Raw genomic sequence first — 20897 nt, 5'->3', positions numbered from 1 at the left:
CCGGCTTCTTGTTTGGAGCGACGGTAGCTCGTCCGATGACGGGGGCCCCGCGGGTTCCACGAAGCAGAAATGCTGAATAAATGTTTGTTAAGATTTGACCTTGGAACGTCGCGGCTTTTAGATCTGAACCCAGGGGTTAATGGCTTTTGTTTAATGGCTAGCAGTCCCCTGGGAGGCGATGTCTACTGTATGTGGCTTGGAAGAGGCCTTTCGCTGTATTTTCTTTTATTGCAATCTGCTCCGCGACGTTGCTGCGTAAGCACGCTGTTCCTCAGATGGATAAACCGATTGGACAAGTCACAGGAGTGACTCTCCTCTATTGATTTCATTACCTCGAAGCCAAGCCCTCCAGGGACTTCCTGTTTGATGTCCTTGTCCCCCCCCTTGCTTATATATGCTAAACACAGCGCTGTGGTTAGAGGGAGATACTGACCCAATCTCACCGCCGTTCTGAGCCACACATTCCTTATGTTCTTATCAAATACCGGAAGAGAAATCATACAGCATGTGAAATACGGCACAAAAATATTGACCTAGGTGGAACGAAGAAGAAACATACAAGACTTCCCGTTGTAGAGAACGCTTTTCTATCGTTCTGTCGTGGTTCGGTCGAGTCCAGTCGAGGCCCTTGTTTCATGCCGTTTCCCCCTCAGTATCACCGCAGCGTATATCACCACGGATGAGAAGCGACACGTCGAATCATTACGGGACGCAAACGTGTCATCTTACGTCGGAAGCGTTCGATGACACTTGCGATGAGGAGGATTTTGGCGTTGCTAAATCTGGTCACATCCTCTTTAATAACATTTTAATGGACGTGCGCCTCCTGTGATTTGAGTACAGAGTCGTCACCGATTGCAGGGCCATAGGAGCGTTCTTCTTCTTCTTCTTCCCTCCCACTGCTGCTTTTTATTTATTAATTTTTCCCTCAGCTCACACTGCTGTCAATTAGCGTGGCATGTGTTTTGTGGACTTACCAGAATGAATTATGGTAGATGCTAGAATGTACACACCGAACTTGGGTAAATGCTTGGAAGAGGGGGGGGGGGGGGGGGGGGCGTTAGCCCTGAAGTTAGCCCTGAAGTTAGCCCTGAAGTTAGACACAACTTTTGGCTCAGAATCTTAAGGTGGACTGGCTCTTAAGGTGGACCAGCTATTCTTATTTTAAGTGACGAGCAACTCCTCCCAGCTCTGAATGGGATTACTCTGGATTTGTGTAGCTGAAAATATATATTTTATATATAATTTAGTGCTGTGCCGAGTGGTTATTTCAGATGGACTACAGATTCATTGAATTTCTTGACAACATTGTGAGATATATATCGTTATGACATCACCTCTGGGGTTTCAGGATTTTTGGGCCATATCGCCAGCCTTACAATAAGTTATCTAAGCATCTCAAGTGTTCTTAAACTTCTTCTTAGATTCCCAGGTAACATAGGTATGAAACTGTTTCCTTACCTCACTACCAATCCGTCTCCTGAGTGCATTCATCCGCACAAAGTGAATTAGATCGCCGAGTGTCACAGCTGTACGGAGCCGAATAACTAGACGTTGAAGAGAGCTGTCTGTTTACGGTGGCTTTGATCTCTCGGCAATCATGAAAGGGAAAGGGATGGTATAGCGTGTGTGTGTGTGTGTGTGTGTGTGTGTGTGTGTGTGTGTGTGTGTGTGTGTGTGTGTGTGTGTGTGTGTGTGTGTGTTTCAGCTGACAGACTGATATGATGTGTCTGCTGCACTGCCCCAGCAAGTCTCCGAGTGAGAAGCAAAGCTGAACATGTGCCTAGCAGATACGTCTGTGAGTCTCTCTCTCTCTCCATCTGCTGCAGTCTTTTGGTCTTTTTCATCAAACGTATGGACAGAGATGGCCTTCACCAAACCAAAACTTAAAAAAAGCACCTAGAGCGTAAGGGCGGGTTGAAACAACGTACATACATGCTGCAAGTTACATGAGCGAAATTAGATGGATCGCGTTAAAGATGATGAAAAATATCAACTTTACCTACAGTTTGTTTTGAGCAGATTTTGATATCGCCGACTCAGCTGACCTTTTATCGGTTATCTGGAGATTCATATTGACTTGACACGATCCCCCCCCATCATGCTCCATTCTATCCACACAGTGAGACATCTATGGTCAGTGACGTCTATTTCCTTGAACCAGCGAATGATTTATGATTGGCATTGGTCACGCGGAGCTTTCTTTCTTTTCTTTTTTTTTTTAGAGAGAAAGTGGCTCAATGGGGTTTCCTGCGTAAATGTAGGAAGTCTGTTCAAGGAAGTATAATGCTTTGATGTATTAGAGTGTGAAAGTGCTTCCTCGAGCTTGTCTAAGTTTTGACGCCGTGAATGAACGGCGTAACGGGTCACTTTCATGGCTGGCTGCCCAGGTTGTCCGCGGTTATTATTTATCCCTCTATGTATCCCGAAAGTGTTGATCTGGACGTCGCCGTGCTTTGTGCCAAAAATGCAGGTCGACGAACGAAAACGAAGCGCCAACGGTTTCATCCGACCTCGGGAAAACAGGTCCTCCTCTCCCGTCGCCATTGGCTGACCCGTCTGCCTGACACCTCGTTGGCGCTGATGTTTTGAGCCGAGCGGACTCGCTGTCGAGTCCTGCAGCAGTGGCCAAGTGCCTCGCATGTGTCAGCTCTGCCTCCCTTTGACAGGCCGGTGGAGGGAAGTGTACAAGTGCTGCCACCTCTCCAGCCTCTCTGTTCTTTGCATGCTGTGTGTGTGTGTGTGTGTGTGTGTGTGTGTGTGTGTGTGTGTGTGTGTGTGTGTGTGTGTGTGTGTGTGTGTGTGTGTGTGTGTGTGTGTGTGTGTGTGTGTGTGTGTTGAGAAAACAGAGGTGGGCAGATTGATTTTCCCCTCTGGTTCAGAAGCAGTAAGACTGCATGAAGTCATTATTGCTCCTATGAAACAACAGCAGCATACGGTCTTCAAATCAAGTTACTTTTTTTTAATATAGGTATATTATAATTGATATTTTTTATGTATCGAATTTCAGTGGAATGCTATCATGACAATGTAATTATATTGTTATTTTATAAACATGTTAAGGGTTTCATTCTAGTGTGTGTGTGTGTGTGTGTGTGTGTGTGTGTGTGTGTGTGTGTGTGTGTGTGTGTGTGTGTGTGTGTGTGTGTGTGAAGAGGTTTGTCTAATGTAATGCCTACAGGCAGAGCACAGTTCATTGCTTTAGACACACAAGTTATTAAAATTTGTACATAATTTGTTTTTTTTTGTTTTTTTTTTAAATAACTCCTTTAATGACTGAGTGTAAGTTAGAAAATATACAAATTGAGTATTAACTAAATGTGTTTATGTATTCTACAACAGCAGAAGAGACTTTTTAAGGTGGTTGATCCACAGCTACCTCGTGAATTATTGACGCCATTTCACATTTTCACGTGAATTGTCCACAGAAAAATCCCCTCGGTGGCAATTATTTTTTAATCTCACTTCCATCAATGCTTTCCGTTATCGACGAGGCGAATTGAAGCGATCTCGCCGCGTGCTGTCGACCGCCTTTTGCCCTCACCTAATGCGTCACGTAGCAGCGTGAACCGCTTGTGTTTGCATGATGTCTCCATCCCGGATTAAATAGCAGAGTGACGACGTGAGGGTTTTCTGTGGGCTTGTGTAATTTCCGTTTTTAATGAGCCAGCTAAATTCATATTTCACCAGGCCTGAAGCTAATAGAGAGAAAGAGGGAGTCATTTCTGTCCCTTTAGGTCATCCCCCCCCTTCCTCCTCCTCCTCCTCCTCTATACTTCTGTGTTTCCTCTCCTCCAGAGACGGGACAAAGGCTCTCCGTCTACATCTCTCTCGAGGCCGACGTTCCATTTCCCTACTGGCTTAATTAGAGGCTTAAGACAATGCTCTGTTTATGGGGCAACCCTTCACTACTAGAGCAAACATCATTTTTTTGTTTGCTTCTCCGCTGTCAGGCGCTAAAGTGAGATGAATTATCAGAGAGATGCTGAGCTACAGAGCGGCGTATGATGGATCTGGCCCTGCCCTCTAATCGCCGCTTTTTTCATTTCCGCTAAGATTCTGCCTCATTTGCCCTCGAGCTTTAAGATGGATATCTGAGGCAGGGGTTGTTTTTTTTTCGGAAATCTGCAACTTCTGGACGCTGTGATCGATACGAGTAGTAAAGTATCCACTTTGTTGTTTAGCCTGAGAAATGGTTTCGGTAAGATAAATGCTTGAGATTGATGACGGCTCAAGTGGTGGACATTAAATGATTTACTTCCTTCAACATATTGGATATATAGAATTTCTTTTTTTTTTGTCTTGTCCTTCAGGTGCTTCATCGTCTCCAATCTCAATCTAGAAATGATGGTTTCTGGCTTTGCTCATGTACTTTGTAGCCTATTTGAGGTCATGAGCTTCGGCTCAAATTGCTCCCTTTCAAACACTTAATAGGGCACTCTTGTTGTTAGAGAATTGCGATTTCAGACACTTATTCATCATCATTTTTGCATCATCACTGACAAGTGTAGTGTTTTATAACTGCAATGTATCTGTCTGTCCTCTCAAAACGTTGTGTACACGCTCTGGACACTACACAATGTTGTGTACGGCTGATTTTCATATCGGTAACGTGTGCTGCTGGCAGAATGTTTAATCAAAAGTTTTTCTCTAAAATCAAATCTGAAATTAGACAAATTTGTCTCATGAATGTGATTTGAAGTTAGCTCGTGAATGAGATTTTGAAGGGCTTTTATTTTGAAATGCTACATCAGAATGTCCTGGTTCTCTCTGAGTGACACCTTTAGGTGGTCTATCAACCTGAAGTGAAATTATTTTTTGACTATGCACCGTTTCCTCTAAAATCAAATCTGAAATTGGACAAATTTGTCTCATGAATGTGATTTGAAGGGCTTTTATTTTGAAATGCTACATCAGAATGTCCTGGTTCTCTCAGAGTGACACCTTGAGGTAGTCTGCCATTAACCTGAAGTGAAATGATTTTGTAACTATGCACCGTTTCCTCTAAAATCAAATCTGAAATTAGACAAATTTGTCTCATGAATGAGATTTGAAGTTGGCTCGTGAATGAGATTTTGAAGGGCTTTAATTTTGAAATGCTACATCAGAACAAGGCATGACATGCAGGTGGCATCACACGATCAAAATGAAAGCGAGCAGAAGGAGTTGGGTCAGGGTGTCTTAACTTTCCTGGTTGTCTTGTTCTGCTGTTGTGCTTCGGTCATTAAGTCGTTAATATTAGGTAGGCGGCTGAAGTATTTTCTCGTTCCCTCCCTGCACCATCACCCCTCTGTGCGGCTCCTCGGTGTCACATACCTCCGTCGCCCCCACACCGAAACCAGAATTGATTGGCCCGTTTGTAACTACTGAGGCGGCTTCTTTTCTTCGCCTGCTTTATTTGATTTCCTACCTTCCTCTCTCTGTGCTCGAAAAAAAAAAAAAATAGAATGGGTAAAGGCATTGTCATGGTAACGGCGCAGGTATTATCCCGACCATAAAAGTGGAGAGACGAGCCATGAAAAGGACTTGCTGGCCTTTTTTTTGAGATCTTCCGGTTCACTCCAAACGCCGCTGGTCACTGTGACGGACCTGTGAACTCAGCTGTATGACAGTCACTTTCTACTTATCAACAGAGAGCTGGAGACCCGAGAGCAGCAGATCTGAACTTTCCCATTTGCCGTCATGCCCCCCCCCCCCCCCCCCACATCTCTATTTCTCACACTTAGCCCTTAACAGCTGGTGTGGCATGTGTTCCTGTTCCGCATTTAGATCTTAATCGCTGCACAGTGAAACGTCTGAATCCCTTTTTCTGTCTTTATCTTCCACTCTGAGACCAAGTCAAGCTGGGGATATGGCAGCTAGAGCCCTCACCTGTATTTAATGTGCCATGGGGTTTGCCAGCTGACCCTACTGCGTCTTATCAGCAAGGTTTTTATATCATCGTATAGATTCACAGTGGAAGTCAAATCCAAACATTCAAGTTGTGGTCAGAGTACGTTCGTCCAAGGAGCAAAATGTTATTTAAAATCTGAAAGGGCATGGGAAAATAGGACATGATGACGTTATCCTTACCCAGAGTCATTGTATATTAAATACAGGATCTCAGGAATTTAGGAAAGTCGCTCAATAACACAAACGGACTAACCAATTAACGCGGCGGTGAACCAGCAACTCCCGCGTTCTGCGAGGTAAAACGACTGTTTTTTCGTCAAAAGAGTCTTGTGGCTTTAAAGAGAGAGATGTTGCTGCTTCAGTTCAGGCAGTTTTTCCTTTGGTGTTATTGGGCAAAAAAAAATCCATTATAACCTTCCAGCATATTATAATACAAGTGGCCACTCCTTCTGAACAAGGCAGGAAATCCGAATTTGAAAAATGCAAGAGCGTCCTGGTGTCCGTTTGTAGTCCGAGTAGTCGTGACTAATCGCATTCATGCAGGTGAATGCAGATTTATGTGGAATGCAGATAATCAGTGAGCAAACGAGGCGGAACGCTTCGGCCCAAATGCAATCTCAAAATGGATTTAGTCGGCTACTTGTGAAACAATCCCGTCTCTCAGCTCCACCTCGGAGCTCTAGTCATTTCATTTCAGGCATCGTCCCCGATCACGGCCGTGATCCCGGTGCCATTGGCGGCGTTCCATTCGGAAAAGAGTCGATGATTCATTCATAATTGATTCGTCGCAGCGATGAAATCAATAGAGGCATAGGCGTATGGATGCCTGTGTTGTTGGCGGTCTCGATTAAACGTCGGGGGGGAAGCCTCATGGGCAAGTCCCACGCTGAGGCTTTACGGCGCGTGTGAGACTCTGTGAGACTCTGTGAGACTCTGAAGGCTCGTCCTCTCGGGGTTTCACGGCACAGCTGAAGTGGTGGAACGAGCGCGGGGTACCCTCCAGCTGATCTAGTCCGCGTGGGTGATGGGGGAGTCGCTGCGAGGAGGCGCCAGCGACTTCTAAAGACCGCCGGCCGCTTTGAAACCCTCGCTCCTTTTTATTAATAAAGCGACTGCCCGACGTTAGGGGAATTGCAGCAGCCGGTGCCCATCCCCTCACGCCAGTCAGCCTTGTGGGTCTGGGAGAACTTAGAGTTTGAATGGAGAAAGATGGGTTTCGACATCTTCAAACAAGTCTTTGGCTATTGCAGTCTTTGCCAGCGAACTATACATTGAAAAGACCAATATCTGTAAATCAGAAGCAGAGGTTATCCATACGCCGGTGATCAAGTCATTTCATCCTTTTGTTCTCCACTTAAGACGTTCCAGAAGTGTGACAGAAACGTCCTTTTTTTTTTTACACACCGTATACACACCGCTTCTAATCAGGCTCTGTCTAAATTCCTCTTTAATGCTGAAGAACCGAGGCTCACATGCCTCCACGGATGAAAGAGTCCTGCCCTCCGTGCTTGAGAAAAACATATCCATATTAATATAACATGAGTCACGCTGGTTTCTGCGAAGCATTACTGAGAGGGAAGTGAAGCGGTCTATCAGCCCCGCGCAGCATAACAAAGGAAAAAGTGAGGGAAACATGAATAATAGACGTTCGCATTAGCGATTGTTTTTGCATGATGGTCTTATTGTGTGGTAATTGCCATACATTCAAACACAATTCTAATGAACTTTTGTCTAAAGATAATGCAATATGCACAGGAACATCACAGCAGAATTGGAGCGAGGGGGTGGGGGGGTCAGGTGAGGGAAGAGTGTGTGTGTGTGTGTGTGTGTGTGTGTGTGTGTGTGTGTGTGTGTGTGTGTGTGTGTGTGTGTGTGTGTGTGTGTGTGTGTGTGTGTGTGTGTGTTCAGCATTGTTTCTGCTCTGCTGTGTTTTGGTGGGTCAGGCCTAATTACAGCTCAAGGAGAGGTTGTCCAGCAGAAACAGAACGACCCCGCGAGGATTGACTGCCGCGAAGCAGCTGAGCTATATCCGTCGCGTATAGTCTTCGCTCCGCCGAGGTAGTCCCCCCCCCCCGTCCCCCCCCCCTCCCGTCCAGCTTCGAGTCCCGGAGACTTGGCGGTTTGTTCAGGTGTTCGGCCGCGGGGGAAAGAGTCACGCTTGGCGTCGTCGTAACGACGCCTCTTAACTCAAAATACACGTCGGCTTTGCTCGGATTCACAGACGGCGTGGATCGATGCGAACCTTTTCGCGTCTTAAAAGAGTGCATTAAAGCCGCTTTTGTGCATCTGACTTTTGTGAAAGAGGCTTTCAGTCAAAGATTGAAATAAATCAGTCGATGAAGAGATATCAAAGAGGAAAACAATCTTTTTTTTGCACTGGCATTCTCGTTTCTTTGAAACATCAGTTGCTCATAGGTCATTGCTTTTGTTAGCTCCAGTTAAAGATGTGTGTGTGTGTGTGTGTGTGTGTGTGTGTGTGTGTGTGTGTGTGTGTGTGTGTGGAAAAGGTCAGCCTTAATCCTGCGATATGCTTACTTCAGTAGTTCTGAGATAGACAGTCGCCTCTTAATGCTTATCAGACCTCACACTTATTAATCTGGATGTGCCGTCATGCATTCTGTGACAGAGCCCTTTTTTTTTTTTTTAATTTTAATTACTTTCTCTTATCTTTGGTGCATTTTCTTTGATCAGCTAGTTGAGGTAAAGCTTTCTGGGAGTATTCCAATAATACTACTGCATGTTCTTCATCTTCAAAAAGTACTTATGCAAATGTATTGGTTTAGATTTGTTTTTTAATTAGCGGCTCGTCTTTTGTTCGCCCGATATATGCATTTACCACATCATCTCTTCTGTGTCTTTTAACTTTTCTTTTGTTCTCGCATGAGTCTCTCGGTAGTTTATTACCATGATTCTCTGCATGAATCCCGTGCCTGATTCATCTATTCCTGCGATATTCTCTGTCGACCTTAAACGGTCAATCCAGTGAAGCGGGGCCCCTCCAAAAACAAGAGCCAGTTCCTCCTCACATTGTTTTCGTCTCTGCTTTTGTTCAAACACATAAACTGGCGTGACACCTGATGGCAGCGGCGAGTCTCCACCCAGCCTTCCACACATTTTGTCTTCCCTTATCTGCTCCAAGCAGCGCATGTACAGCAGGGCAGGGCGGGGGGGGGGGGGGGGGGGGGCTAACCGGAGCCAGGCTAGTGGACTGTAAAGTAAAGACGGCCCCTTTTGGGGGGGAAACCTCGCAGGCGTTCTAATCAGTGGAGACAAAGAGACGGGGAGTGGAGGTCGGCCAGTTAATGAGATCAGCCACTGAGTGAGGACGCCTACCTTTTTCCCAAACCTGGGAGGTCAGGCCCCCCCCCCGCATCAGTATTCAGACCCCAATCAACTCAGCCAGTCGGTATCCATCGAAATCACCTGCGCCACGAGTCGTTCCATCCTCAGCCTTCACTTTGAACTTGATTGTGAATTTTTTTTTTCTTCTCCTCCAGGGCAGCTTCGTGGCCAGCATGACCGCCACGCTGAGGCAGATGGACGACTATCATTACACTCACCTGATCAACACCTTTGGCAAGATCAGGAGCGACGTGGTGGTGAGTACGCCGTACCGCGTTAGCGTCCGCGTCGAACCAGATGAGACGCTTCAGGCTACGTTGTCCTGTCATACCTTAAATTGCGGGGAACCCAAAGTTTAGCGTCATTTTTCTAGAGATCAGAAGTTAGATTAGATCTTTTAGGGCAAAATGTTTTTCCTCCAAAAAATAACCTATGCGATTTGACTTCCTGCCCGCCGTTGCCCTCGGGCTGCTACATGCACAGCATGCTCTTGGTGATCGTAGCTCCTATGGGAGGCAGATCACTCAACCAACAAGTTGTGCAGGAGGGCCGAATCTCATTGATGCTATGGATTTCAGCTCTGAATAATCCCTCCCTCAGAGCTGTGTTTCCTCAAGTATCTACTGCCAGATTAGCATCACTTTACTCTACTCTGGCAAGCTGGGAAATCCCACTGTTTTTGTCCCACTAGACGTTTGAGCTCCATAGGAAGCACCTTGAAACTCATTTATATTACAGGTTAAGCTTTATAATCCAAGTCGAGATTCTGGTTTAACTTGGAGCACTTGCTGATTTGATTTGGTATTAAATGAATCCATTCCTTGTAAGAATGTATTAATAAGTAAGATTATCACTTAATAGTACTGGAGCTTGTTTTTGCTGACATCCTGTTCTCCTCCGAGAAGCAGTATTTATAAAGCTGCGTGTTTTTATTGAGGCGTTTCTGGTATTTTTCAGGTGTCTGGAAAAAAAACAACCAAAGAAATGAACAGGAATAGAACTCTCTGACCTTCATGATTGTATACCGGGCTTGTTTGAGGCTGCCTGTCTAGGTCCCGTGGCAGGATAAACAATCACCGTGATAAAGCTGGATCTTCCCACTAAATTTATTGTTCATGAAGCTGGCGTGGGCCATATCCACATTTCAGAACTGGCTGCAGCCCAAAGGACCTTGTTGTTTTTGCAGTTGTTCTCTAAACACGCCCAGCACAGGGATTCATCCAGGAGTGAAACATCTACAGCCAGAAATAGGGTTTTTCTTTTCATGCATATTTATGTTGTTGTTTTTTTTTCAGTTTTTGGCTGCAACTCGTATTAAGAGAAAGCCATTGTAGGTGAGACAGCAAATTAAAAATATTCAAATTACAAAAAAAAAAAAAAAAAAAAAGATGATGACTTTGTAGCCCTGACAGGAAACGTGGTTAAAGGCACAATAAGTGGGATTTGATAGCTGCGGTTTGGCTCAACGAGGGGAACGGTGTTCGCCGGCGAGTGAACGTTTGTGGAGAGGAGCTTCGTCCGCTTGGCATTTCGCCGACCTATGCTTCTGTGCTCGTGTTCGCTATTTTCATGCTTACATTCCTGCACCTGGTCGACATTTTTTAAAGAGGTTGACGCCCAGAAAGGTCCAGAACACAGCAAAGAAAAGGGATAGAGAGGACGAGAGGGTAAGGGGGGCCGGGTCTCTGACATACAGACGCCTCCACATCTAATGGGTCCTTAGCAGGGCTGGGTGTCGGCACTCGATACTTTTTAAGGTGTCGACCGAAAGAACCCAAGTAGTATTGAAACTTCTCCAGTCAGACGATACCGGCAATAGATTGTTTTTATGCCCAGATCCAGAAAAAAAAAAATCAGTATTTGCATTGTTTTGCTCACAACCAGTGTTCTTCAAATGAATGCGTCATATGATTTAATTGTTGAAAGGATACCAAGCCCAAATTCTGAGTGATGATTGGAGGGAGTATTTGAAGCCATGCTGCTGCAGAGAAAGATGATCAGAACATCCATAACCGAACCCACTTATCAAGTCATGTCATGTTCTGCTTTAATAGCTGATAATTACGTCTCCGGTTTGTTAACTCAACACCCCAAGAACAGTACTTCCTGCGAGGAGTAAACAGCTGTAATCTCATTGTCCTACAACATGTGAGGATTAAGAACACGCCAGATTATTGGTGCCACCCGCAAAAAAAAAAAAAGGAAAATATCTGCGCCACCATGACCTTAAAATAAAACTAATCGAAAAGCTGTTTCTGCCTGAAAGCCACAAACTCCCCAACAGTTCATTTCAGATTGCCCTTATCTTTGGAGGTGGAAAGAATTACAGTTTTTTATTTTTGAAAACTTTCTCTCTCTCTCTTTCTTTTGCAGGATTTCCTAATGGAAACATTTATCATGTTTAAAGATCTCATTGGGAAAAACGTCTACCCCTCAGACTGGGTCATAATGAACATGATGCAGAACAAGTGAGTACGACACGTGCAAACCAACGTAAAACATGCCGCAGTCAGAGGTGGGTACGTGTGTTCATTCGTTCCTCCCCGTGCAAATATCGACACAAGGCCTCAGCAGTGTGGCAGTGGGCTGAGTAGTCGGCGCAGCCGCAAAACAGTGGCGTGAATTATAGATGCTCGGGTGTTTGCTGCCTTCTAATCTCCGAACTTAGTCTCAGCATCTCTTTACTTTGCTGCTTGTTGTGCTGCCACAGCCTTCTGTTTTATTAATGTGAACACTGCCTGATTCCATTTTTGTCGAAAAATATAAAGGGATGAAATGTGCTTTGCCGTTTTCTGAGTTTAGTCGAGAGCCGTGCTTTTATGCACTTGTCAAGAGGAAGTCGGCGCTAGGAAAGTATTTAAAGGCACTTTTGTGATTTTATTTTATTTTTTTTTATTTATTTGTTTCCTTACTTCCATTTGTGTCTTTGCACAAAGAGACTTGGACCACAATGAGTTGTTGTGCTCTGTTCTGCAATGGCAGAGCAACAGCTGTCAGATGGAAACTTGAAGTCACTTCTTTTCGATAACAAAAGGAAGTCAATTTCTTTCCTGCTAGATTTGTTTTGAACAGCGGTCAAAGATCCATGGTCACTTCACAGAAACAGAGATATCAACCGTTTTATTTCATACGCCTCCTTATCAAACCCTGGTGTCTACCTTACCCACAATGCAACCCAACAGCTGAAAGTTCAGACAACGATTCAAGCGCGTTGTGCGTTTTAACGGCTAATGTAGCCTCGAGCCGCCATTGTTGAGCAGAGATGAGGAGCTGACGACAGGTCTGATGAGCTCACTTATTGTCTAACTGCACACCTCTCATTCCACTTGTAGTCTTCACTCCCAAATGACACTGACTCATGTAACAGTTGAGGCAATTTATCCGGTTTTCATGCAGCTCCCTCCGGAGACGCGAAAAAAGACTTTATATCCGACTTTATTCACAAATGCGGTAGTGCTCCCCGAGACGGACTTTGATATGTCAAACCAGTGGAGTTGCCCATCAATAGAGCACACGCATCAGACGAAGAACAGTGAACACAATAAGTGAAATAACAAGGCACGTTAATACACGCTACCTGGAGCAGCATCTGTTGGGGCTCAGCTTCAAAGTGGTCATTTACCTGCAGGTGCAGAGGCTCACAGAGGCTGACTCCCTGCTCCACTCCTTCCAACAAAAAAAAACCATTTCAACATCATCACCGGCTAGCGTATTTGACTAGAGATTGCATTGCTTCTCAATTTTGGTTCTATTGCTTTCATCAGTCCATTTTGATTGCTACAAGCCAGAGTTCTTTTGGACCTAAAAACACCCATCAGCCACCTGGGTCACACACCCCCGGTGGCCCTGAAGGTGTGCAAATCACATCTGTTCTGCTGTACACCGTGCTGCAGTGTTAGGGGTCTGAAAACATGCAGTCCTGACCCTCTTAAGACACACACACACACACACACACACACACACACACACACACACACACACGCGTGCATTAACCATGCATGATCCACCAGCCTAAAAAGCTCGTTCAAACTCTCCACAATGTGGTCCTGTACTCTCTGAAGCAGCCTGGATGTGGTGAGCATCACTTCCTCAGATCATGCTTTGTACTGTTGCGTATGACATGTTTTTATTTGTCTCTCGAACTGGAGGACAATGTGTCCTTTCCCATGCCTCAGCAAAACCGTCTCCGATTTTTAACCTTTTATTCTATTTCGCACCGTGTTTCGCGAAAAGCCGTAATTTTGCATTCTAGCGAGTGCATTCAGCCTACTTGCTGCAGTTAAATCATTGTTCAACTCGATGAAAAATAAGCCTGTCAAAGTCTGACTCATCTTGCAGTCTTTATACCGGAGCCTGTTTGAATACTGCAGGTGTCGGCTTTGTGGCCAATTAGCAAAAGTTCCATTATTCGCCGTCCGTCAGAGTGCGTCTTTTAATGGCTTGTTTCCCCGGAAACCCAAGGTGACACGTCCCATGAGATGGGTATAAATGTTTCTTTATTGACTGTATAAGGGCGTAGAAGCTGTGTGTGTGTGTGTGTGTGTGTGTGTGTGTGTGTGTGTGTGTGTGTGTGTGTGTGTGTGTGTGTGTGTGTGTGTGTGTGTGTGTGTGTGCGCGTCATGTTCTATTGCTGTGTAGTCTGTGATTGCCAGGGCACCGGAGACTGATTGACATCACAGCAGTCACGTCTCAGAGGCTGTAGCATTAAACTATTACCACCAATTCATTCTGAAGTTCATTTCGATTTCTAAAGCTGTGTCAATTTTTCCTCTTTGGCCAACATTAGAGTTTTAACAGAAGTGAAATATTTACTCTCCCTTTTAGCCCTGCTTTTGGTCCCCACCAGCTCCTGGGAAAGATGTCTGTCTCTCTAGCTTCAGACGTTGGACTGCAGTCACCAGCTCCTTGTTAACTCGGTTCGTCCCATTAGTGGTGGACAGGTAGTGTACAGCGGGTTTATCAGAGCTTGTTTGGTGAAAACAGCTGCCTGCTTCGGCTGGGGAAAAAAAAGGATTAATGAGAGCAGTGAGACCGAACCGCGGAGGAGAACAATTAGCCGAAAGATATTAAAACAGCTAAGGGGAGCTGAGGAATATCTTTCTGTACGTTCACCACTATAATCATAACCATCATCATTTGATCAATTGTTAATATAAAAAATCTTGTTAAGTAGACTTTTAAAATACAAGCTTGTTGCTGTTTTGCCTTTACAAAATGCACTTCTTTTTTAGCATTATATAACTTTCTGCAATACATTTGGAACGTTTGAATATCCCTCGGCCCTTCCTGTTTCTGTGGCGAGCAAATCCACACTTGCCACATTCAGCCACCCACGGCACCCGCAGACCTTCCTTTCATGTCCGCACATCCCGATCGCACCGCTAATGAGACGAGCATCCGCTGTCGCAGAAGTCCTTTCCCCCCCCCCCCCCCCTCCCGCTCCGTCTTCTCCACCCATCGCCTCGCGCTTCCTCCGGGTTTTTAAACCGATTCATGGGGCTCTTAATAATAATTGCCCACGGGGTACGGCAGCATCAGGCTGCTTAGCCACTGGATGCCATTTTCAACTGACCATGCGCTTGATAGTGACGGCTAACTGGCAGAAGAGATGGACTCACACTTGTCTTCCAAAGACACAAGTATTCTCACTTGTGTTACTCGGCTCGTTACACACTAAATCCCGACCTCGAGGTCCCACTCTTGGCTTGTCTGGCGTTTTCCAAGAGACCTAGATGTTGCTCGCATTTTAAAGCATGTTGGCCATCTTTGTTTCAAACATGAATGCTGTTTGTAAAAGAAGCATTTTTGACACTCACTGGGAATTCTGTAGCGGTACAAGTGCCCTGTAGGTAAACCTTGATTTTTTTTTTTGTTTTTTTTTTTGTTAAAGAGCGCTTTAACTGAATTAGCACAAGTTCTGCTAAAGCGCTATAGTTGTCGTCAGGTTTTCTCCCAGGGATGAAAAACCTTGCATCACAGTTTTAACCAGACAACAGCTGCTGGCTGCTTTTTGTGCACTCAGCTAAATGCGCTTCCTTACAGATCTGCATAGTAAACTTTTCGAGAGCTCTGCGCTCCTCGACCTTCTATCTCGAGATGTGCTGAATCACTGCATACTAAGTGCCGTCATCATCATCATCAATCTCAGCGGAGTTCATTGCCAATGTTTTTTCTTCGTAAAGGCGAAGTGGTTTGAACAGCTGTCGCGACTACCGAATGACTTTATTAACAGGTTGAGTCAAAATTATGTTGATGATCAAATTGTAATTTGTGGTATTTAGTGTTGAGTATTTAATTCTCCCAGTCCAAAGCTTAACACTTTAACACCTTGAATTACTCAACAACAAAAGAGCATAATCATTAATACTCATTGCTAAATATTTACACTTTAAACTTTCAAATCAAGTTTAAAAAAAAGTTCTAATTCACTGTTATTCAGACGATATGTGCAGATACACTGAACAGCTGTTTTCTTGCAGTCATTGTATTACTTTTGTCTTTGATCGGCGCGCAAAAGAATCCACAACACGTGTGTGTGTGTGTGTTTTTTTTCCGCGCCTTGCAGGACCATTAGGACACGTGATCAACTGGAGTTAACATCAGATGACCTTCTGGAAGTCAGCTCATTTCCCCAAATGACGGCAACAAAAAAAAAGTTTCTTACGGAGAATGTTAATTATGCGTAAGAAACGGTAGATTGAGAGATGAATGGGGAGTTCTCAGAGAGCCCAGTGTGGCAGATGAAAAGATGAAAGCCCAGACGAGCTGAAGAAGCAGCTCTTTAACTCGATAACCCGTGCCATCGGTCCCTCACAGACTCATTAGGAGAGGGTTTCTGAGGCTGGCTGGCGGCCGTTTGGTGTTCTCTCCATGACTAATCCAGGACCTGGAGGGCAGCTCCGCAAGGCAGGAAGGAAGGAAGGAAGGAAGGACTTGCGGAGAGTGGGAAAAAACTGCCAATGATGTTGTGATCCTGTTTGCCCCCGTACAAACCCACCACCCACCAAGATTTAAAAAAACAACAACAATAGCGCCTGTGGGCTTTGTGGGTATCTGATTTGACATATTGTTGCTGTTTGACATACTCCTTCCTGCGCCGTTGAGGAGGAACCAGTTGAGAACCTTAACCTTAACTCTACTTGTCGTTGCATGGGTCCTGCGGGTCCCAATCACCTGCAAGATTCATGAAATCCTTTTCGAGCTCGATTAGGGAACTTCAACGAGGCGTCGCGTGAAAATGAAGCACGAAACGCGTTTTAGTCGGTAGTGTCGCATGATCTGAGGGGCGACACCGCTGCACGAATCAGACGACAAGAAAACTGATTCTCAAAGCGCCCACAAATGGGTATTAAACATATGCGCTAATAGCCACAATAGCTATAGTGAAATGATGAGCGTCAGAGAGTAAAGCGCTTTGTGTCACGCCAAGACTTTCCGGTGATCGTGGAAGCAGTGATTGTAGTCGCCACGCTCTGCTCAAACTCATTTATTTTTGGGGACTGCAGTGACAGGATGACAGTTGTGTCGTGAAAAATAAATGAATAACGGCTCCCCTCCATCATTTTTTTTTTTTTTTTTTAAATTGCATGAGAAGAAAATGAATAAATAAATAAGTGGAAAACTTTTTGGCCGTGTTTGCGCTGTAATTTCATCAGCGGTAATGTCTTTAGTGAAACGGACCTTAAAATGGGACAGGTAGCGGTCGCGAGGGATTTGCAATTCACGGTTTCGTCAGTGGCCGCAATCCATTCTTTGTTAATTTGTCTCTCAGTCGTCAGTTTATTAGGTGCGACCTCGTTCAGGCAGGCTTCGCAGGACTGGTGTGTTTGTCTGTGTAGCTGAGTGCGTATTTCTGAAATGTGTTTTTATGAACCTCCAGTAAAGATTAAAGAGGACATGCTATATGCAGCCACATGTTTGACAATAAGCCTCCCAAATGATCCGTGCACACTCCTTTCATGCACACTGCCAGTGTTTATCAAAAGCCTTTTTTTGGCATCGTGAGCTACAAAGAAGAACAGCCTGACCTTTACATGGCTCTCCTACTAGACTGGTTTGTTGATGCGGTGACAGTTGTCTAGTCTCTCTGTCTCTCTGTGTCTCTCTCTCTCTCTCTCTCTCTCTCTCTCTCTCTCTCTCTCTATCTGTTTCTCTCTCTCTCTCTCTCTCTCTATGTCTCTCTCTCTCTCTCACTCTCTCTCTCGCTCTCTATCTATCTGTTTCTCTCTCTGTCTCTCTATCTGTTTCTCTCTCTCTCTCTCTCTCTCTCCCCCTCCCTCTCCCCCTCCCTCTCTCCCTCCATCCCTCCCCCTCCTTGTGTGTGGTTTGAGTGCTAATTCTGCAATAATGAGATTAAGACGGTCCTTTACAGAAGAACCATGGGAGGGTTGTGAAACATGGTTTGTGACGTATTGCTGCATGCTGCAACTGCTGCTGCTCTATGCATGTATGTATGTATGTATGCATGTATGCATGTATGCATGTATGTATGTATGGGTATTTGTTAGCCAGTGTAGGTTAGCCTCAACAGGGCTTTTGATTCAAATGCCAAACACACCACCTCCACAGACTACTCACAGTGGACTACCTGGAGCGTGTGTCCATGTCTGTCACTGTGTGTGTGTGTGTGTGTGTGTGTGTGTGTGTGTGTGTGTGTGTGTGTGTGTGTGTGTGTGTGTGTGTGTGTGTGTGTGTGTGTGTGTGTGTCTGCTTGACGATAAGTGAGTAATATTGCTTTGCCCATGGAGTGCAGTGCACTTGAGTGGCCGTGATCGTATCCCGTCGGTGGGCCTTTTGAATAGTGCCCCCCCCCCACCCCCCACTGAAGAGTGATAACATCCGGTGGGATTTCTCTCAACATGATTTTATCAAAGTTATTATCAAGCAGCAGCAGCAGCAGGGTGGCTTACTGTGTTGGGAAACTATCCGTCAGCTGTACCCACCACAGTGTTCACATGACCATCATGTCGTATGTAAAGTCAAATCTGAATCTGCAAAGTAGCCAATAAGTACAGGAGACGAATGACAGTTTGTCTGTGAAATGCAGAGGAGGAGTAGCTGGCAGACAAAGTGAAATGACATGTTTCCTCTGTCGGGTATGAAATAGGGATCAGTTAATACACTGAGGCGGATGGTTCATTGGAGACCCAGTGAATATGCCGTAGCTCATTTCTGTCTTTTCCTCTCTGAACATAACTGACATGTTTGCTGTAAACCTCACTGAAGGCTCCTTTCACTGCGATAGCCCAATTACATCCGTCTTCAGATCAACAGTTTGTCCGACCAAGCCCCCCCCCCCCCCCCCCCCCCCCCCCATTTCAGGACTGCGTTTCTGATGTGCGGTTTTAATTTGGAACTAAAATCATCATCGACGCACGCTTCAATTTATGAACGAATATGTATGAATTATGATAAATGCTTTTTATCCTTCGATGTAGTTTTTCTCCAGGCAGACGAAGGGAATCGTGAAAAAAAAAGGACTGTTAGATTCAGTTTTAATTGCTTTTGTGATTCATCCGTTCCTCAATGTGAACTTCGCCAACACCGTGACTCCGGGGGCAAAAAGTGGGAGTTTTCTTGCTCACTAGTATTTGGAGTTGTGTCTGAATCAGCCTCATTAGTAATCCGGTCACCTCTTCAGAAACTTTTTGGCCTAGATGAAAAGCAGCCTTTTTTTTTTTTTTTTGCTGTCATTGTTACATCTCTGTGTTCGGAGGCTGGCGGAAGCTAGCGCTCTCTCTTCAGCTCTGACGCTGACATCACACAGCCTGGTGCTGCTTCTGTTTTTTGTGTTTTTGTTTTTTTTGTCATAGCAGTCTCATGACAGATGGGCTCTCACTGGCCTGTGGGGGTCGTTTTATACAGTCCCACATACTTTCTACTTGGCATCTATCATCACTTCACTTTTCTCTACAACAACAAAAAAATGCAGCAAAATTCTTCTGAGGGTCTTCTGGGTCTGTCGGTGATGAATCTATTTGATATATATACATACATATTTACTATATATACACACAGTAAAGTACAACTAAAAGTGGTTTCAAAGTTAAATGGAGTGAAGAAGTAAGTTTCACTGGGTGTAAATGGAAAGGTCTAAACCGAAAAGAGCAGTCGTCTCTCCCCAGTGATATTATTGAGTGTACTGATAATAAACTTTATTAATAGTTTGATTGAATTGGCTTCAAAATACACTATGTTGACAGATAAATCAATTTGATTTTAGATCAGGTGTCTGAAATGAAGGTAATCTAATTCAATAAATTGGTCCGATAATGAAGTTTTTTTTTTGACCTTGCCTTATCTTTGAGCACAGGCAGATACGCCAGCTATTACAGCAACAGTATGCAAATAGATGGCGATCATTATCGGCGATGCTCTCTGAACTCAATTAGCAAGTATGATCTGCTGATAACTTGTCATTAGCATATACGCTAGGCGTCTGCGGCGCACGTCATCCGAACAAGAGTTCCTGTGCGCCTCGGCTGCAGGAAGTAATCTGATTTAAAGTCGCGAGTAAAAGCAACGAGGGGGGGGGGCGGTACGAAAAAGCAAGAAATCCTCTTTTTTTTGTCTGTGCCCAAATGTAAATGGTGCAGCAAACGCCCATCAATCAGCGGTAATGGGGTGATTTTTCTCTGACACTGACAGTTTGATGGGGCATATTCATCATAATGATGCCATATGTATACAGTATACAGAATGGCTCTAATGTGGAGGAGCTGCTCTTGCACTGCCTAATTAACAACAACAACAACAACAACAAAAAAAAACTAGTTAAAGGATCTCCAAGTTCTCTTTCTGTCTCCTTTAGCAGAAAACGGGGAAGCCTGTGATTTCCGGCGATGATTAGAACTACTTTGATTTTCCCTGCTGAAAAAAACAGAAGGAACAGTTTTTAGGAATCACACATTTATAGTAGCAGCTAAAATATCCCAGGCATTAGCATCTTGTCATCGTCTCTCCCTCTGCATCTTATCCCCCCCCCCACACAGATGTTGCAAAGCAGCCGAGCATCTTCCTTTTGGCATTTTGTTAATAGTGGCACCGCAGACTGTGCTCCATGTCAGCTACGCAGACGGTCCTCTCGCTCCGTCTGCGCTAAAGAACATTCCCTGAAATCAATATGGCAATTCATTTACAGACTGTACAGTCATTACATCTTTTTAGGAATAATTCCTCCCGGAGTTGGACGAGCTCAAATACCAGACGGAGCAGAGCTTTTTTTGTTAGTTCAATCGCGTTTTATTGAAGGGGCCACAATGTTTTTTTAAATGTGTCACTTTTTCAGCCCACATTGGAAAAGATCTATTCCAACGTTCAGAACATGATCTCTGGATGCCTTTCATCTTGTTTGAAATGGCCTTTTTTTTTTGGAAGTCTCTTAGTGAGGGAGAGTATATTCTATTTCCATCCGCCTCATTAGGTTTTTCACTTTAATTAATGGCAGGATGTGCTCACAGAGGAACTGTCCTGTCTGTACGTTAAAGCCCGTTTTTTTTGTTTTTTTTGGTGTCTGTAGCGCTCAGGCTTCCGGGGTAGCGCGGTTTTTTTTTTTTACATCGTGGCGTGAACTGACACACGTTTACGGAAAGCATCTCACGCTAGTGTAAAGATGCTGCAGAGCGGTAATCCACCCGCAACCAATCGTAGTGGAGCCTTGAAGG

The 20897-nt window shown here is 44.7% G+C and overlaps 1 protein-coding gene across 1 annotated transcript in view; it reads left to right on the top strand.

The window, feature by feature from the left end:
- dock1 (dedicator of cytokinesis 1) overlaps positions 1–20897 on the top strand; it is a 161556-nt gene that overhangs the window by 99427 nt on the left and 41232 nt on the right. The window contains 2 exon segments of the mRNA XM_068736926.1: positions 9390–9491; positions 11608–11702. Of these exon segments, the coding sequence (XP_068593027.1) occupies positions 9390–9491; positions 11608–11702 (197 nt within the window).

This window comes from Cebidichthys violaceus, unplaced genomic scaffold (assembly GCF_023349555.1).
Source record: "Cebidichthys violaceus isolate CVI_PGR_0920_01 unplaced genomic scaffold, fCebVio1.0.p SCAF_74, whole genome shotgun sequence".
Taxonomy (NCBI): Eukaryota; Metazoa; Chordata; class Actinopteri; order Perciformes; family Stichaeidae; genus Cebidichthys; species Cebidichthys violaceus.
Note: the sequence above shows the minus strand (reverse complement) of the source record. Positions and strands in the feature narration are given on the sequence as shown.